The sequence below is a fragment of the Tursiops truncatus genome, chromosome 20 (assembly GCF_011762595.2).
Source record: "Tursiops truncatus isolate mTurTru1 chromosome 20, mTurTru1.mat.Y, whole genome shotgun sequence".
NCBI lineage: Eukaryota > Metazoa > Chordata > Mammalia > Artiodactyla > Delphinidae > Tursiops > Tursiops truncatus.
Window position 1 is genome coordinate 33,300,529 of NC_047053.1, and position 12,704 is coordinate 33,313,232.

At 43.6% G+C, this 12,704-nt stretch overlaps 1 protein-coding gene across 1 annotated transcript in view; it reads left to right on the top strand.

Moving 5' to 3' along the window:
• The first annotated feature begins 436 nt into the window (after nucleotides 1-436).
• The window catches only part of LOC101324789 (uncharacterized), a 37,002-nt gene continuing 24,734 nt past the window's right edge, over nucleotides 437-12,704 (top strand). Inside the window, exons 1-2 of the mRNA XM_033847648.2 lie at nucleotides 437-4,787; nucleotides 7,163-7,234. Of these exons, the coding sequence (XP_033703539.2) occupies nucleotides 1,075-4,787; nucleotides 7,163-7,234 (3,785 nt within the window). The 5' untranslated portion in view covers nucleotides 437-1,074. The remainder of the gene's footprint in view (nucleotides 4,788-7,162; nucleotides 7,235-12,704) is intronic.

The window sequence follows — 12,704 nt, forward strand, 5'->3', positions numbered from 1 at the left end:
CTGAAAAGTGACACTGTAGTTTTTTCTAGATTAATGGCTCTGTTGAGAAGAGGTGGGGTGGGAGAAGTTTTCCCATGCTAATGTAAAGGGCCACTCACTTGGTTTTAGACTCTCTTTTCCAGAATGAATTGCTCATCTGCCCCAAACCCCTCCTACAGAAGTTCTGGAGTCATCACTGATTCAGTGGTAACCCCTAATAATAGAGTGGTGAATTAATAATGAGACGTGAATACTGAGAGTTTGGAGGAAATGGCAACATTTTATTTTATTTTATTGTTTTTTATTTTTTTAGCATCTTTATTGGAATATATTTGCTTTACAATGGTGTGTTAGTTTCTGTTTTATAACAAAGTAAATCAGTTATACATATACATATGTTCCCATATCTCTTCCCTCTTGCGTCTCCCTCCCTCGCACCCTCCCTATCCCACCCCTCTAGGTGGTCACAAACCACCGAGCTGCTGTGACAAAGTGAGAGATTGGCATGGACATATATATGCAACATTTTCAAATACTCGTAAGGTGTGTTCCCCTCCCGCCACCCAACTGGTGCTCATTTTGCTGGTCAGCTACTTTTCTTGTCAGCCATGTGGCCAAAGGGAGGAAGAATGTCTCTCAGACTTCAGCTCTGAGGAGGAAGAGTTCAGATTTCCAGAACTGGACTGGCACTTTTGAATTTCCCAGAATGCCACGTAATGTGGTTTCCTCGGGAAGCTCTGCATCCTTTCTAATCCCCCTCGGACCCTGGGCTGCTGGAGGTTGGGGCCACTTGGGTCTGCAGCCCAAATCCCGCCTCATTGTTTGGGGCCAGGGAGAGTAGGGAGGGGTTGGGAAGAGGGCCCGGCAGGAGGTAATTGTCGCCTTTGCAAGGGGAAGGATGGCTTGCGCCCTGGGGACTCTGGGAAAAAGGCCCACTCTGGTGGCGCGGATTGGATCTCCGCACGAACCTAATAAAGGTGACGTAACTAAAGATGTCATAAATAACGGGTGGAACGTTAGGCGGGGGAGGGGCGCGCGGCTGCTAACGTGAGCGCTGGCGTCGGCACTGGCATAGCGGTTCAGCTCGGATGCAGGATGTGGCTCCGGCTCCTCACTGGCCTGGGTCACTGCGCCTGGGAGCCGCCGCACGTTATGTCCCGGCTGCGCCTTTGGTTGCCACGGCTCTTCCTCACGTGGCTACAACTGTGGCTTCAAGTCCAAGCAGTTCAGCCTCCGGAGTGGGCCCTGGGCCCCGTCCAGGTGACCCCCAACTCCCCGCGGCTGACAGAGGCTTGGTCTTCATACGCCTCAGACCCCCCTCCCAAATTGCCCCATGCCCTTACACCCCTGGCAGAAGCCGGGGGCTTTAATTACTTGACGTCCTCGTCTCCAGTCCTGATGTTGGCCCCGCCTCATCGGGAGTTGACTGAGACTGAGGTTCCATACCCGGACACGGATTCCGTTGCAGAGCTGCCTACAGGGCCAGATCGGTTTGCTGTTCCACATCAGGATCTGAATAACAAGCAAACCCAACATCAAAAGATCCCAGAGGCGGTTCCAGTGCCAGACTGGGGTCAGAATCAGCCCTTGGTTCTGCCTTCTCGACACAAAAGTAAGACTAAACACATAGGTCTAGAGGAGGCTGAAGGTCACCGATCGCTTGAAATACCTGTTCCACCTCTAGGTAGTAAGAGCTCAAAACCAATGAAGTTTATTGTTTCTCCCCCAAACCTGAAGAAAGATCGAGTTCAGCACCAATGGCTTGCCAAAGTTGTTGTTGGAACTACAGGCCAATTTGAAAAAACCACTCAGGGTCTAGAACAACAGTTGCAGGCTGATTATTTAGATCCCAGTATGGATGCCTTTCGTCTTGAGGAGAGCCTATCTAGGGCTTTTCTGGGTAGCCCAGATGAACCTCCAGAGCCCCCAGAGGAAGCTGAAATTTCTCCATCCCAGCAGGAGGCCCAAACTCATCCTCCAGAGCTCACTGAGGAGGCTGAATCTTTACCCCAGCAAGAGGCCCCTGCTCAGCATCCACAGACCCCTGAGGAGGTTGAATGTCTTCCACCCCAGGCAGAGACAAAGCCTCAGCAACCAGAGCCCACTGAAGAGGTAGAACCACCTCCACTTCAGCAGGAGGCTCCATCTCAGCCTCCAGAGGCCCCTGAGGAACTAGAAACTCCACGTCCTCAGGAGGCCCTAGCCCAGGTTTTGGAGACACGTAAGGAGGTTGTAGTTCAAATAGTAGCACATCATGGGGTAAATGAAGCTCAGCAGTCAAACTTGTACAATGTCACTGTTAAACCTCTGGATCTAGCACTTACCGTAACTCCACAGGTCACCAAAGAGGTTGAGCCTTCTCCAGTCCAGCAGGAGACCCCATCTCAGCCTCCAGAGAGCCCCGAGGAGGTTGAACCTTCTCCAGTCCAGCAGGAGACCCCATCTCAGCCTCCAGAGAGCCCCGAGGAGGTTGAACCTTCTCCAGTCCAGCAGGAGACCCCATCTCAGCCTCCAGAGAGCCCCGAGGAGGTTGAACCTTCTCCAGTCCAGCAGGAGACCCCATCTCAGCCTCCAGAGAGCCCCGAGGAGGTTGAACCTTCTCCAGTCCAGCAGGAGACCCCATCTCAGCCTCCAGAGAGCCCCGAGGAGGTTGAACCTTCTCCAGTCCAGCAGGAGACCCCATCTCAGCCTCCAGAGAGCCCCGAGGAGGTTGAACCTTCTCCAGTCCAGCAGGAGACCCCATCTCAGCCTCCAGAGAGCCCCGAGGAGGTTGAGCCTTCTCCAGTCCAGCAGGAGACCCCATCTCAGCCTCCAGAGAGCCCCGAGGAGGTTGAGCCTTCTCCAGTCCAGCAGGAGACCCCATCTCAGCCTCCAGAGAGCCCCGAGGAGGTTGAACCTTCTCCAACCCAGCAGGGGACCACAGGTCAGCCTCCAGAGCCTCCTGTGGAAGCTGAGCCTTCTCCAAGTGAAAAGGAACAACCGACTCAGCCTTCTGAGCCTACAGAGCCTCCAGCAACCCAGCAGGAGACCCCAGCTCAGCTTTCAGAGTCTTTTGGAGAAGCTGAAATTTCTGCAACCCAGGAGAAAGCCTCAGCTCAGTCTCCAGAGCCCCCTAATGAGGCAGAATCTTCTCCAACCCAGCAGGAGATCCCAGCTCTATCTCCAGCGGAGATAGAACCTTCTGCAACCCTGCAGGAGCAACCAGCTCAGCCTCCAGAGCCTTCTTCAGGGGAGGTGGAACCTTCGCCAACTCAACAGGAACAGCCAGCTCAACCTCCAGAGCATCATGAAATGACAGTTTCACCTCCAAGTCACCCTCAGGCTCAGCGTTCAAACTTATCCGGTGTCCCTGTCAAACCTGCACATGTGGAGCTTACCATAACAAAAGAACCCACTCCAGAGGTGGGCCCTTCTCCAAATCAGCGCAAGCCTTCAGCTCAGCCCTCAGGGCCCCTTACTAATGCAGAATTTTCTACAACCCAGCATGAGGCCCCCACGCTGCCTTCAGAGCCACCTGAGGAGGTTGAACCTTTGCCAGTTCAACAGGAGGCTCCAGCCCAATCTCCAGAAGCTGGTACACATAATACACCTTCAGTACAAGCGGAGCCCCCAGCTGAGTATCCAGAGCATCCTGGAGAAGAGGTTATACCTGCCACAAGCCAGCAGGCGACTCCAGATCAGCGTCCACAGGCTCCTGAGGTTGTACCTTCTCCACCTCAGCAGGAAGCCACAGCTCAGCCTCCAGAGCCTCCTGGTGAGGTGGAATCCTCTCCAACTCAGTCTCCAGAGCTCTCTAATGTGACTGTAGTTTTCTCTCCAGAGCATCCTGTGCCGACAGTTTCTCCTCCAGGTCAGGATCAAGCTCAGCTTCTGCAGCGGCCTGATGTCACTGTTAAACCTGTGGGTCTTGCACTGATCGTAACTCCAGCGTTCACTAATGAGGTTGAAACTTCTCCACCCCAACAAGAAACCTCGGCTCAGTCTACAGTGTCCTCTGAGCAGTTGGAACCTTTGTTAGTCTGGCAGCAATTTTCAGATCAGCATCCAATCTACTCTGAAAATGTTGATTTTTTTCCAGTTCGCCAAGGACCCCCAATTCAACCACCGTACCCCGAGGTGACATTTCCAAATCCAGAGCAAGTTCAGGCTCGCCACCCAACCTTGATTGAGGTCACAATTCAACCATTGGACCTTGGACTGACCAGAAGGCCAGAACCCACTAAGGAGGACGAACCTTCTCCAGTCATGCAGGAGACCTTAACCCAGCCTGCAGAAACACCTAAGGAGGTTTTTGTAGCTCAGCCTCCAGTATATCACAATCCAATAGTTCCAACACCGCATCAGGATCACACTGAGCCTCCAACATCACCCAGTAGCACAGTTAAACCTTTGAACCTGGAGCTGACCACAACTCCAGAACCTACTACAGAGTCTGAACATTCTACAGCCCGGCAGCAGACTACAGCTCCCCCTCCAAAACACCCTGAGGTGACACTTGAACAACCAAACCTGTCTCAAGTCACAGTTTCACCTGTGGACCTGGGAGTTAACGTATCTCAGCAACCAAGGCCATCTGAGACAGTTCCTTTTCCTTCGACTCAGTATTCAGTATCCACAGGTCTTCCTGGTGTAAGATATACCCCAGAAAAGAAGCAACCAGGGCAGAATGCCACCACAAACATCAGCATATGTGAACTCTGTACCTGCAAAAATGAGACGCTGTCGTGTGTTGGTCTCAGCCCAAAGCAGACGCTCCACAGAGTGCCTGAGCCAGAGCCTAACGCCTACAACGGCACCTTCACCATCCTGTAAGAATCCCCTTTCCTCATTTGTTCTCTGCATCCTGCCTGACAATGCAGTCTTTCTTCAGGTCTTCCTGGGCCTTCCTTATCTCCCCAATCCACATTGACTGACTTTGTGTTTCCACCTTTCGTTTGTCAATGATTCCTTATCTTCATTCTCCTTCTTAACTATTATTCCCTCTCCTCCAGTCTTTTACTTTTAATTGCCCTTATTTTTTCCGTCTCCATTTTTTACCCCATTATTTAATTCCTTAACATCTACTCTTCTCCCATCTTTACTCCATCCTCTTTACAGCAACATGTCCCTCTCCCCATCTCATTGGTGGTAATACAACAATGTGTTTAAGAGTAGAGATTCCGGAGCCAGACTACCTGGGTTTGAACCCAGGTCTGTCATTTATTAGCTTTATGACTCAACTTCCTCATCTGTAAAATGGGGATTATGGTAGTCATCATCTCATAGGATGACTCCTATGGCTGCTAAATCTCCCAATGACTCCAATCTCATTGGGAGATTTAGATGAGTTAATATACATAAAGCTCTTCTATCAGTGCCTAGCATATATTTTAGTGTTAGCTATTATTATTATCAATCCCTCAGTTATATCTAGAATTCATCTTTGTCCCCTGGCTTTCTATATGTAGCACCCATTTTGTGCCCAACCCAGGGCTAAGTACTGTGGGAGCCACAGAAGTACATGTCATTGTCTCCAGAACATGACAATGACAAGTGGGAAGAAAGGGGATATGCCTTAAAAGGGAGGTAATATATAATTAAGTATTAAGAGAAATACAGATACGTGCTGTAATTCACCAGAACCTGTAATCACAGGGGTGTGGAGGTCACAGAAGGCTGCATGGATAAGCTAAATCTTTAGCTGGGACTTAAAGATTGGCTGTGATTTGTCAGAAAAATAATAGGCAGTACAGTGTAGGCAAAGGTGTGACTGCAGGGATGATCAGAATTTAATAGATTAGCCTGGCTGTAAAGAATTGGGTTAGGCAACAATGAAAGATAGGATTATAAAATATCTTGACTATCGGCAACGGGGGTTTGAAAGTTATGCTGTGAGATATGGGGAGCAACTGCAAGTAGTCAAGCAAGAGAGACAAATGATTAAACCAAGAGGCTGATTTTAGATTTCATATGTAGAGCGATCTAGAGAGGAAAGCTTGGTTCAGGGAGACCAAATAGAATGGTTTATCAAAATCTAGGAGTAAAGTGAGAAGGGGCCGAATTAGAGTAGTTGTGAAGGAAGTAGAAAGAAAATCCTTAGAGTACTACAGAGGAAAACCTGACAAGATGTAGTAATTGACTAGAGTTGGGGGATTGTAGTACAGGAAAGAGAAAAATCACATGTGTTGATGGGCAGAATGATGATGGTATAACAGGTGGAAATACAGCAGTTGGGAAGCAGAGTCAGTTTGAGGGAGATGAGTTCAGTCTTAGGCATCTTTTATTGGTGAGCATAAAGCAACCAGAAGGCTCTGTTTGAGTGGAAATGTCCCTCAGGCAGATGGGCAGACAGGTATCCGTTTTGACTTCTTTCTGACTCCCGTGAAAAATGTGCATATAAACTGAATACTTCCATTGTTGCTGAGGGAAGAGGGCAAAGCTAAAGCGAAAGATTCAGTCATCCACTGAGTTAGTGGTTCAAACTGAACCTCAGGCATTTAACAGCTTCTTTTAAACATGTCTAATTCATGGATACATTCTCACTGTTTAAAAAAAGAAATGTCACAGAAGTATATAGGGTAAAATGTGAAAATTCCACCCCACCTTCCCTACCACCAATAAGGTAACTCCTGTTACTGTTTTGATGTGTGTCCTTCCTTCCGATCTCTTTCCTTTGCATTTTGTTCCCCTAATGAGGTAATAACTTAATTCCTTGCTCAGTGACTTGTGCTTTTCCCTACGCAATATGTTTAAGAGCTATTTTCATATTAGTCCCTCTAATTTCTAATTGCCCGTATCATTCTAACACCTGGAGAGATTCTGAGGGCACTGAGCCAAAGCTTTGGTGTTGCCATAGGATTTCTTAATATTTATTTGCTGATATTGATAAGTGTTTGCCATTTTTCTCATTGATTTGTAGGAGTCATTTTATACACATAAGTGATTTTGGAAAAAAAGTAATTGGCATTATGTATCCAAGAATTTGGACAGATAGGAAGTTCAGGTTCTGAGGAGATGCCTCATTGTTTGTTCCAGTGGCCTCACAGTATGTTTTTATTAATTGTGCACACTGGGAAGCTGTCGGAATTAGAAAGCTGGTCTTTTCTGCATTTGAATATTCCCTACATGGTAGCCATGATTCTTTTCCTTATTCTCTACATTCTTTTCCTACCTATTCAAGCATATGAACTGTGTTTCTTCACAGAAATTTCCAAGGAAACTCTATTTCTTACATTGATGAAAGTATATGGAAGGCATACCCCTGGGCTGAGAAGCTGTGAGTATACTCTCCCCAAATATGAATACAAAAACCTAACTGCATTATAAGATCCTTCTTGGTCCAGAATTTTGTGGTCAATACCTGTGAGCAAAGGTATTTCCCCTTCCATATCCCAAAGCAACCTAATGATTGAAATTCTGTGTTTATTTTAAAAATTAAATTTGGCAGGACCTCTTTAAAATCAGTAAGAGACAATTTAAACTTATTTTCCATTATACAAGTAAGACACGATTCTATTCTCAATATATAACAGTGAAATAACAGGTATAGTGAAAACCCTCCTTTTGCCCTAATCCCACACCCGCTACTTTGAGTTTAGTATTAATCCTTCCAGACTCTTTTCCATATGTTTGAGTACATACATATTTACAGATAGCAAAAGAGGTTTGTGTGCTTTTCTTATCTGTTTTTACATAATTAATATCCTGAAACTCGATTCCTTCATTTCATGATATGTCTTAGATTTCTTTCCTTCCCAGTACATAGAGGGTTACCCCATTCCTTTGAACTCCTGCATAATATTCCATAGTATGAACGTGTTACAGTTTAATAATGCCCCTATTTAAGGAGGTTTAGATTTTGTCCAGTTTTCTTGTTACTTGCATTGCTGCCATGAATATCCTTGTACATGCATTTTTGTGAGCCTGGTCGTTTATTTCTATAGAATAGTTATCTAGAAATGGGATTGTTGGGGTGAAGACTATTTAGATGTAAAATTTTAATTGCCCTCAAAAAATTTGTGCCAGAAAAAAAAAAAAAAGTTGTGCCAGCTTACCCTCCAGTCACCATGCTGTGATGACATTCATTTCCCCACACCCTTTCACCACTGGAGATTCTCACTTTTTGTTTTTTTTTTTTTGCTAATCTGACAGATGAATAAAAGGGGTCCCGTCTGAATTTGAATTTTCTTATCATTTGTGAAATTAAATATCTTTATATGTTTACTGAACATTTGTATTTTATCCCTGAATTGTCTGTCCTTTGCCCATTTTTCTGTTACTATTTTTTAATTGATTTGTAGAACAAGTCAGTTTAGACACATAAGTTATTTTGGAAAAAAAAGCATTCAAAGTAATTTTCATGACAGTCTGTGGTCATATCCTTAGTTCAACTTGAATAGACGTCATAAATGACTTCTGAATTAATAATAAAAGACATAACAGTCAATCTAAAAACTGGTATTATGACCACCCTTAAAGATATGCCCCCTTAGTCTGATATCTTACTGGTAATGAAAAAAATGCTAGAACCAAGCACTTTTTTAAATTTACAGATTTCCTAAATACTATATGTAGTTTATATTTCCCGTGATAGTACCTAACTTGGAGATTTTATTTCCCAATCTTGTAAGAAAAATGAAAGTCATTTGGCACAAGAAATAGATAACTTAATTTCCTCTGGGAGTGGAGGGGTGTGGTAGACTGAGGGACAGAGGTAAGAGAAAAAGTTTGAATTGCGTGCTACATATTTTTGGAATTTTGAGATGTGAATATATATTACATATTTTTAAAAGATAAATTCAAATTAAAAATTAATTTTTAAAAAGCATGTGTTTGGGAGGCGGTACACTATAACATGAGTCTGGTAAGGTTTGAAGATTTCTAAGTCAGCTTGAGGTTTATACCTTATAAGCAGAGGTTCCTAACTTGAGGTCAGTGGTTCCCCAAAGCAGAATTTCTTAACCTCCCTCCTGCTCCCCCGTGTATAACTCTTTGGCAAGCTGCAGAAGCTTATGTTCTTGGGATAATGTTTTAAAATGTATAATAAGTCAAAATATATACAAAAACAAAGGAACCCAACTATATTGAAATAGTTTTCAGAATATTTTTTTTTTTTTTTTGCGGTATGAGGGCCTCTCACCGTTGTGGCCTCTCCCGTTGAGGAGCACAGGCTCCGGACGCGCAGGCTCAGCGGCCATGGCTCACAGGCCCAGCTGCTCCGCGGCATGTGGGATCTTCCCGGACCGGGGCACGAACCCGTGTCCCCTGCACCGGCAGGCGGACTCTCAACCACTGCGCCACCAGGGAAGCCCTCAGAATATTTTTAAAATTAGTGAAATAGTAATAAATATGCTTCTCTTAACACTTTAAATAACAAGATATAGTGGTAGGTCTAATAAATATTATAACTCCAGGGTAGTGATGAGAATAAATGATATTTCGAGGTATCTGCAGCATATACGTGATATGAAATGACCTGTGATTTCTATTGGGGACCAAATTAACTATACTGCTGATCTACTGTGGTTCGTTGCCTACATTCATAATAGAAGGAGGTGCTGATTTTAGTTAGAGATTTGTGAAAACTGAGGTGTAATTTTATTTCCCATCCAAGGTTGGCTCTCTGGATTCAGTCCTCTCGATTCACAGACCTCTGCCCTAAAAGGATGATCCACAAGTTGAAATTGCATGCACACTTTTGCGTGTGTTCAAGAAAGTGCAGTTTTTTAGGGAAAAGCACCATTGCATTTATGAAATTCTCAAAGGATTCTTGCCTCAAAAGATTGAGTCACAAATGTAGGGGAGAAAAAAGACATTTCTTTTCCTGTAATTATCCTCATGAGTGATGATAAATGGATAATTTGTTTTAAATAAAAGTATCTGATAGTTGATAATTTGTCACTTTCTGAATTCACTCAATAAATATTTTTCGAGTATGTACTATATGCCACGAACTGTTTTACATGCTAGGGTTTCAGGCCCAAGAATGAAACAGCCCAAGTATCCCAGTTCTCAGGGGTTTTACAAATAAATAGAAATAAGTATATAAGTATAATAAATAGATAGATATAATTTCAAGCATTGCTAAGTACTTTGGAGAGAAAGAAAGCAGGGGAAGGAGAGTAAATCAGTTCCAGAAAGGCCGATTGTTTGCATTATATATATAGTTAAATCAATCAAACAAACAAACCCTGAGCTCTCTCAATTTCCTAGAAGTTTCAGAGGTGGAGAGAAGGATAATTGTCAGTATTACAGAATCAAGAATGAATGTGAAGTTCAGAAGATTGCCTTAGACCTGAACCCTGGTCTTTCTTAAATGTTACTTCATGCCTAGTTTTGATATTTTCATGGTGTGAGAAAGTTTTAGATCTGGCTTTAACTCTGATTCCCCATAGTTTAAAAATTTTTTCTTCAGTCAAGATGAATATTTGAAGTTCTACAGATTAATGTGTTTTGTTTCAGTTATTCAGTTATTGCTTATTTGAAGCCCCTTTTTGGGTAATTTTTTGGTGACTGACTCATTCTCAGTCTAAACTTTACTTCCAGGCTGAATTTACCATTGTTAGTTTTAAAATTTCTACTGTCCTGTCATGCAAACATCTTCACAGAAAGAAACCCAATTAATTTGAAATACATACTGTTTGGTTAGCCCCTGTCCAACCATGATATTCAAACTCTAACCAGTCTGATATGGGCATCAGCCAATCAGAGAAGACAGTGCCAGAGAGAGTTGAGGACCAGCCCCATCTCTTTGCTGTACTTACTGAATCCTTGTCAACGTTCAAAATTATAATTAGTATATATGAGCTCCACTTTTGTGTAGCCTTTCTTCATACACCATCATTTCCTGTGATGTTTGTATATCATTTATGGTATATACATACAGTTTTGTTACGTGATATGGGGAGGTAGAGTTTTTTCCTACCTTTGATGGTATGAAAAGGGTTACCATACATGTCGTTGGACATATTGATTTGGTTTTTTTCTTTTTGAATCATTTCCATGGAAATATGAAACCACTATTTAGAGGTGAGAAAACAATCAATCTTAACACCATCTGTTGACCATTCCCCCTAACATATATTCTGACAATCACTGCGATTCCTCCTAAAATGGTGAATTTCAAATTGAGCTCAGGGTCTTTGAATCATGCTCAGGTCTCCAAGAGTTCTTTGTGGGAATTGAAGTCTTTTGTGTTTTTGTTTTAGTGATCTTTTAAAAATGTGTGTGACTATATTCTCTATAATATGAACCACCTTAATAACTGAGTTGCAGAGTTTCCAGGTCGTAATATTTTAATTCTCATAAGCTATGAGTAAAGAATTAATTTAAGAGCTGAAATTAAGCTATGAGATGGAATTAATATAAATATGTGACCAAGAGACACTGTGAGTGAAAAGCAGAACGTTTTAAATGCAGAATTCAGTGGAGATAGTTTCACAAGGCAACATAACCTGTGCTCAGATCCCCAAGGCTCCTGAAGGATGTACCACTGTTAATATCACCTGCAAGGAAGGGAATTCTTCCAGGCAAGAGAAACCTACTTTTGACATCTTATAGAGTTTCTTCCGTACTGGCTCTCTCTACCACTCCCTCGCTCCACTCTTGGGATACAGGCTATGTGCCTTCCTGCTTATCAGATATAAGAAACTGGTGCAAACCCCCGCCCCTCCACCTCCCCACAGCATGTTCCTAGCCTTTATTGTGAGACCAGGGGAAGCAAAGTGCTTAACATTCCTCGGGCAGACCCAGGGGTCAGGCCTGACTGTGAATCCTTCCTGCTCCCTTCATTCTGCATTCTTGAGAAGTCATTGGCTGGATCTCTCAGTTTCCTAATTTATTCTTTAACTGTCATTTCTGCTGCTCATATACTGAGTTCTTTTTTAATTATTGCTAACACTTTTCATTCATATATTCCTGAGTTGATTAATGGATGCACTATCTGCTTACATCTGCCTGAGGGTAATAATTGTGCTGTCCTAAGGTTCTCTTGTGCTTTGTGAACTCTGATTCATTGGCTATAAGCTCTTATGTTTGTTTTTGTTTTCTGTCCTTAATGGAGTTGGCTTTCTCACATTGTTTGGTCATTCCTGAGTGTAATTCATCTTTGTAGTTGAGATTCTGCTGCGTTTGTTTCCCAGCTTTAGGGGAGAAGTGAAATGAGCTGTTGGGGCTTATTACTCCCAATGGGTTCCCCTGAGAATAAGACAGAGGTGGAAGGTGCCTTCTGGTGGCTAGTCAGGGAGTGCATACCTTTCTTCCAGGGTTCTGGGACCTTGTCCCCTTTATAACACCAATTGCTCCTGCCTAGAGGAAGACACCTTTTGCTGCCTGGACCAAGGAGGGAAGATGTGGGGTTGATGTCTGCTGTAGGCTACTCCTACCACACTATTCCAACTGATCACCCTGTAGGTAGCTCCGGGCCATTTCTGGTAGGGGGGCATTTGTGCAGCTGCTCCCACACATTGAACTAAGGTTGTGAATTTTATGTTATATCTTTTGTATCATTCTTAGCGATTTTGGTGGAAGTTGAAGGGGTGGAGACCTGACATGTTTCAACCTGCCAGCTTGAAATAGCACAACTTCTTAGGAAACAATTTTGTATCCCTAATACATCCTAGACAAACTCAGACAAATATGTATCAGGATACAACAAATACAAGAATGTTCAAAGCAGTACTGTTTTTAATAAATAAAAACTAGAAAAATCTCAGTCTACACCAACAGTTGAATGAATACAGTGTGGT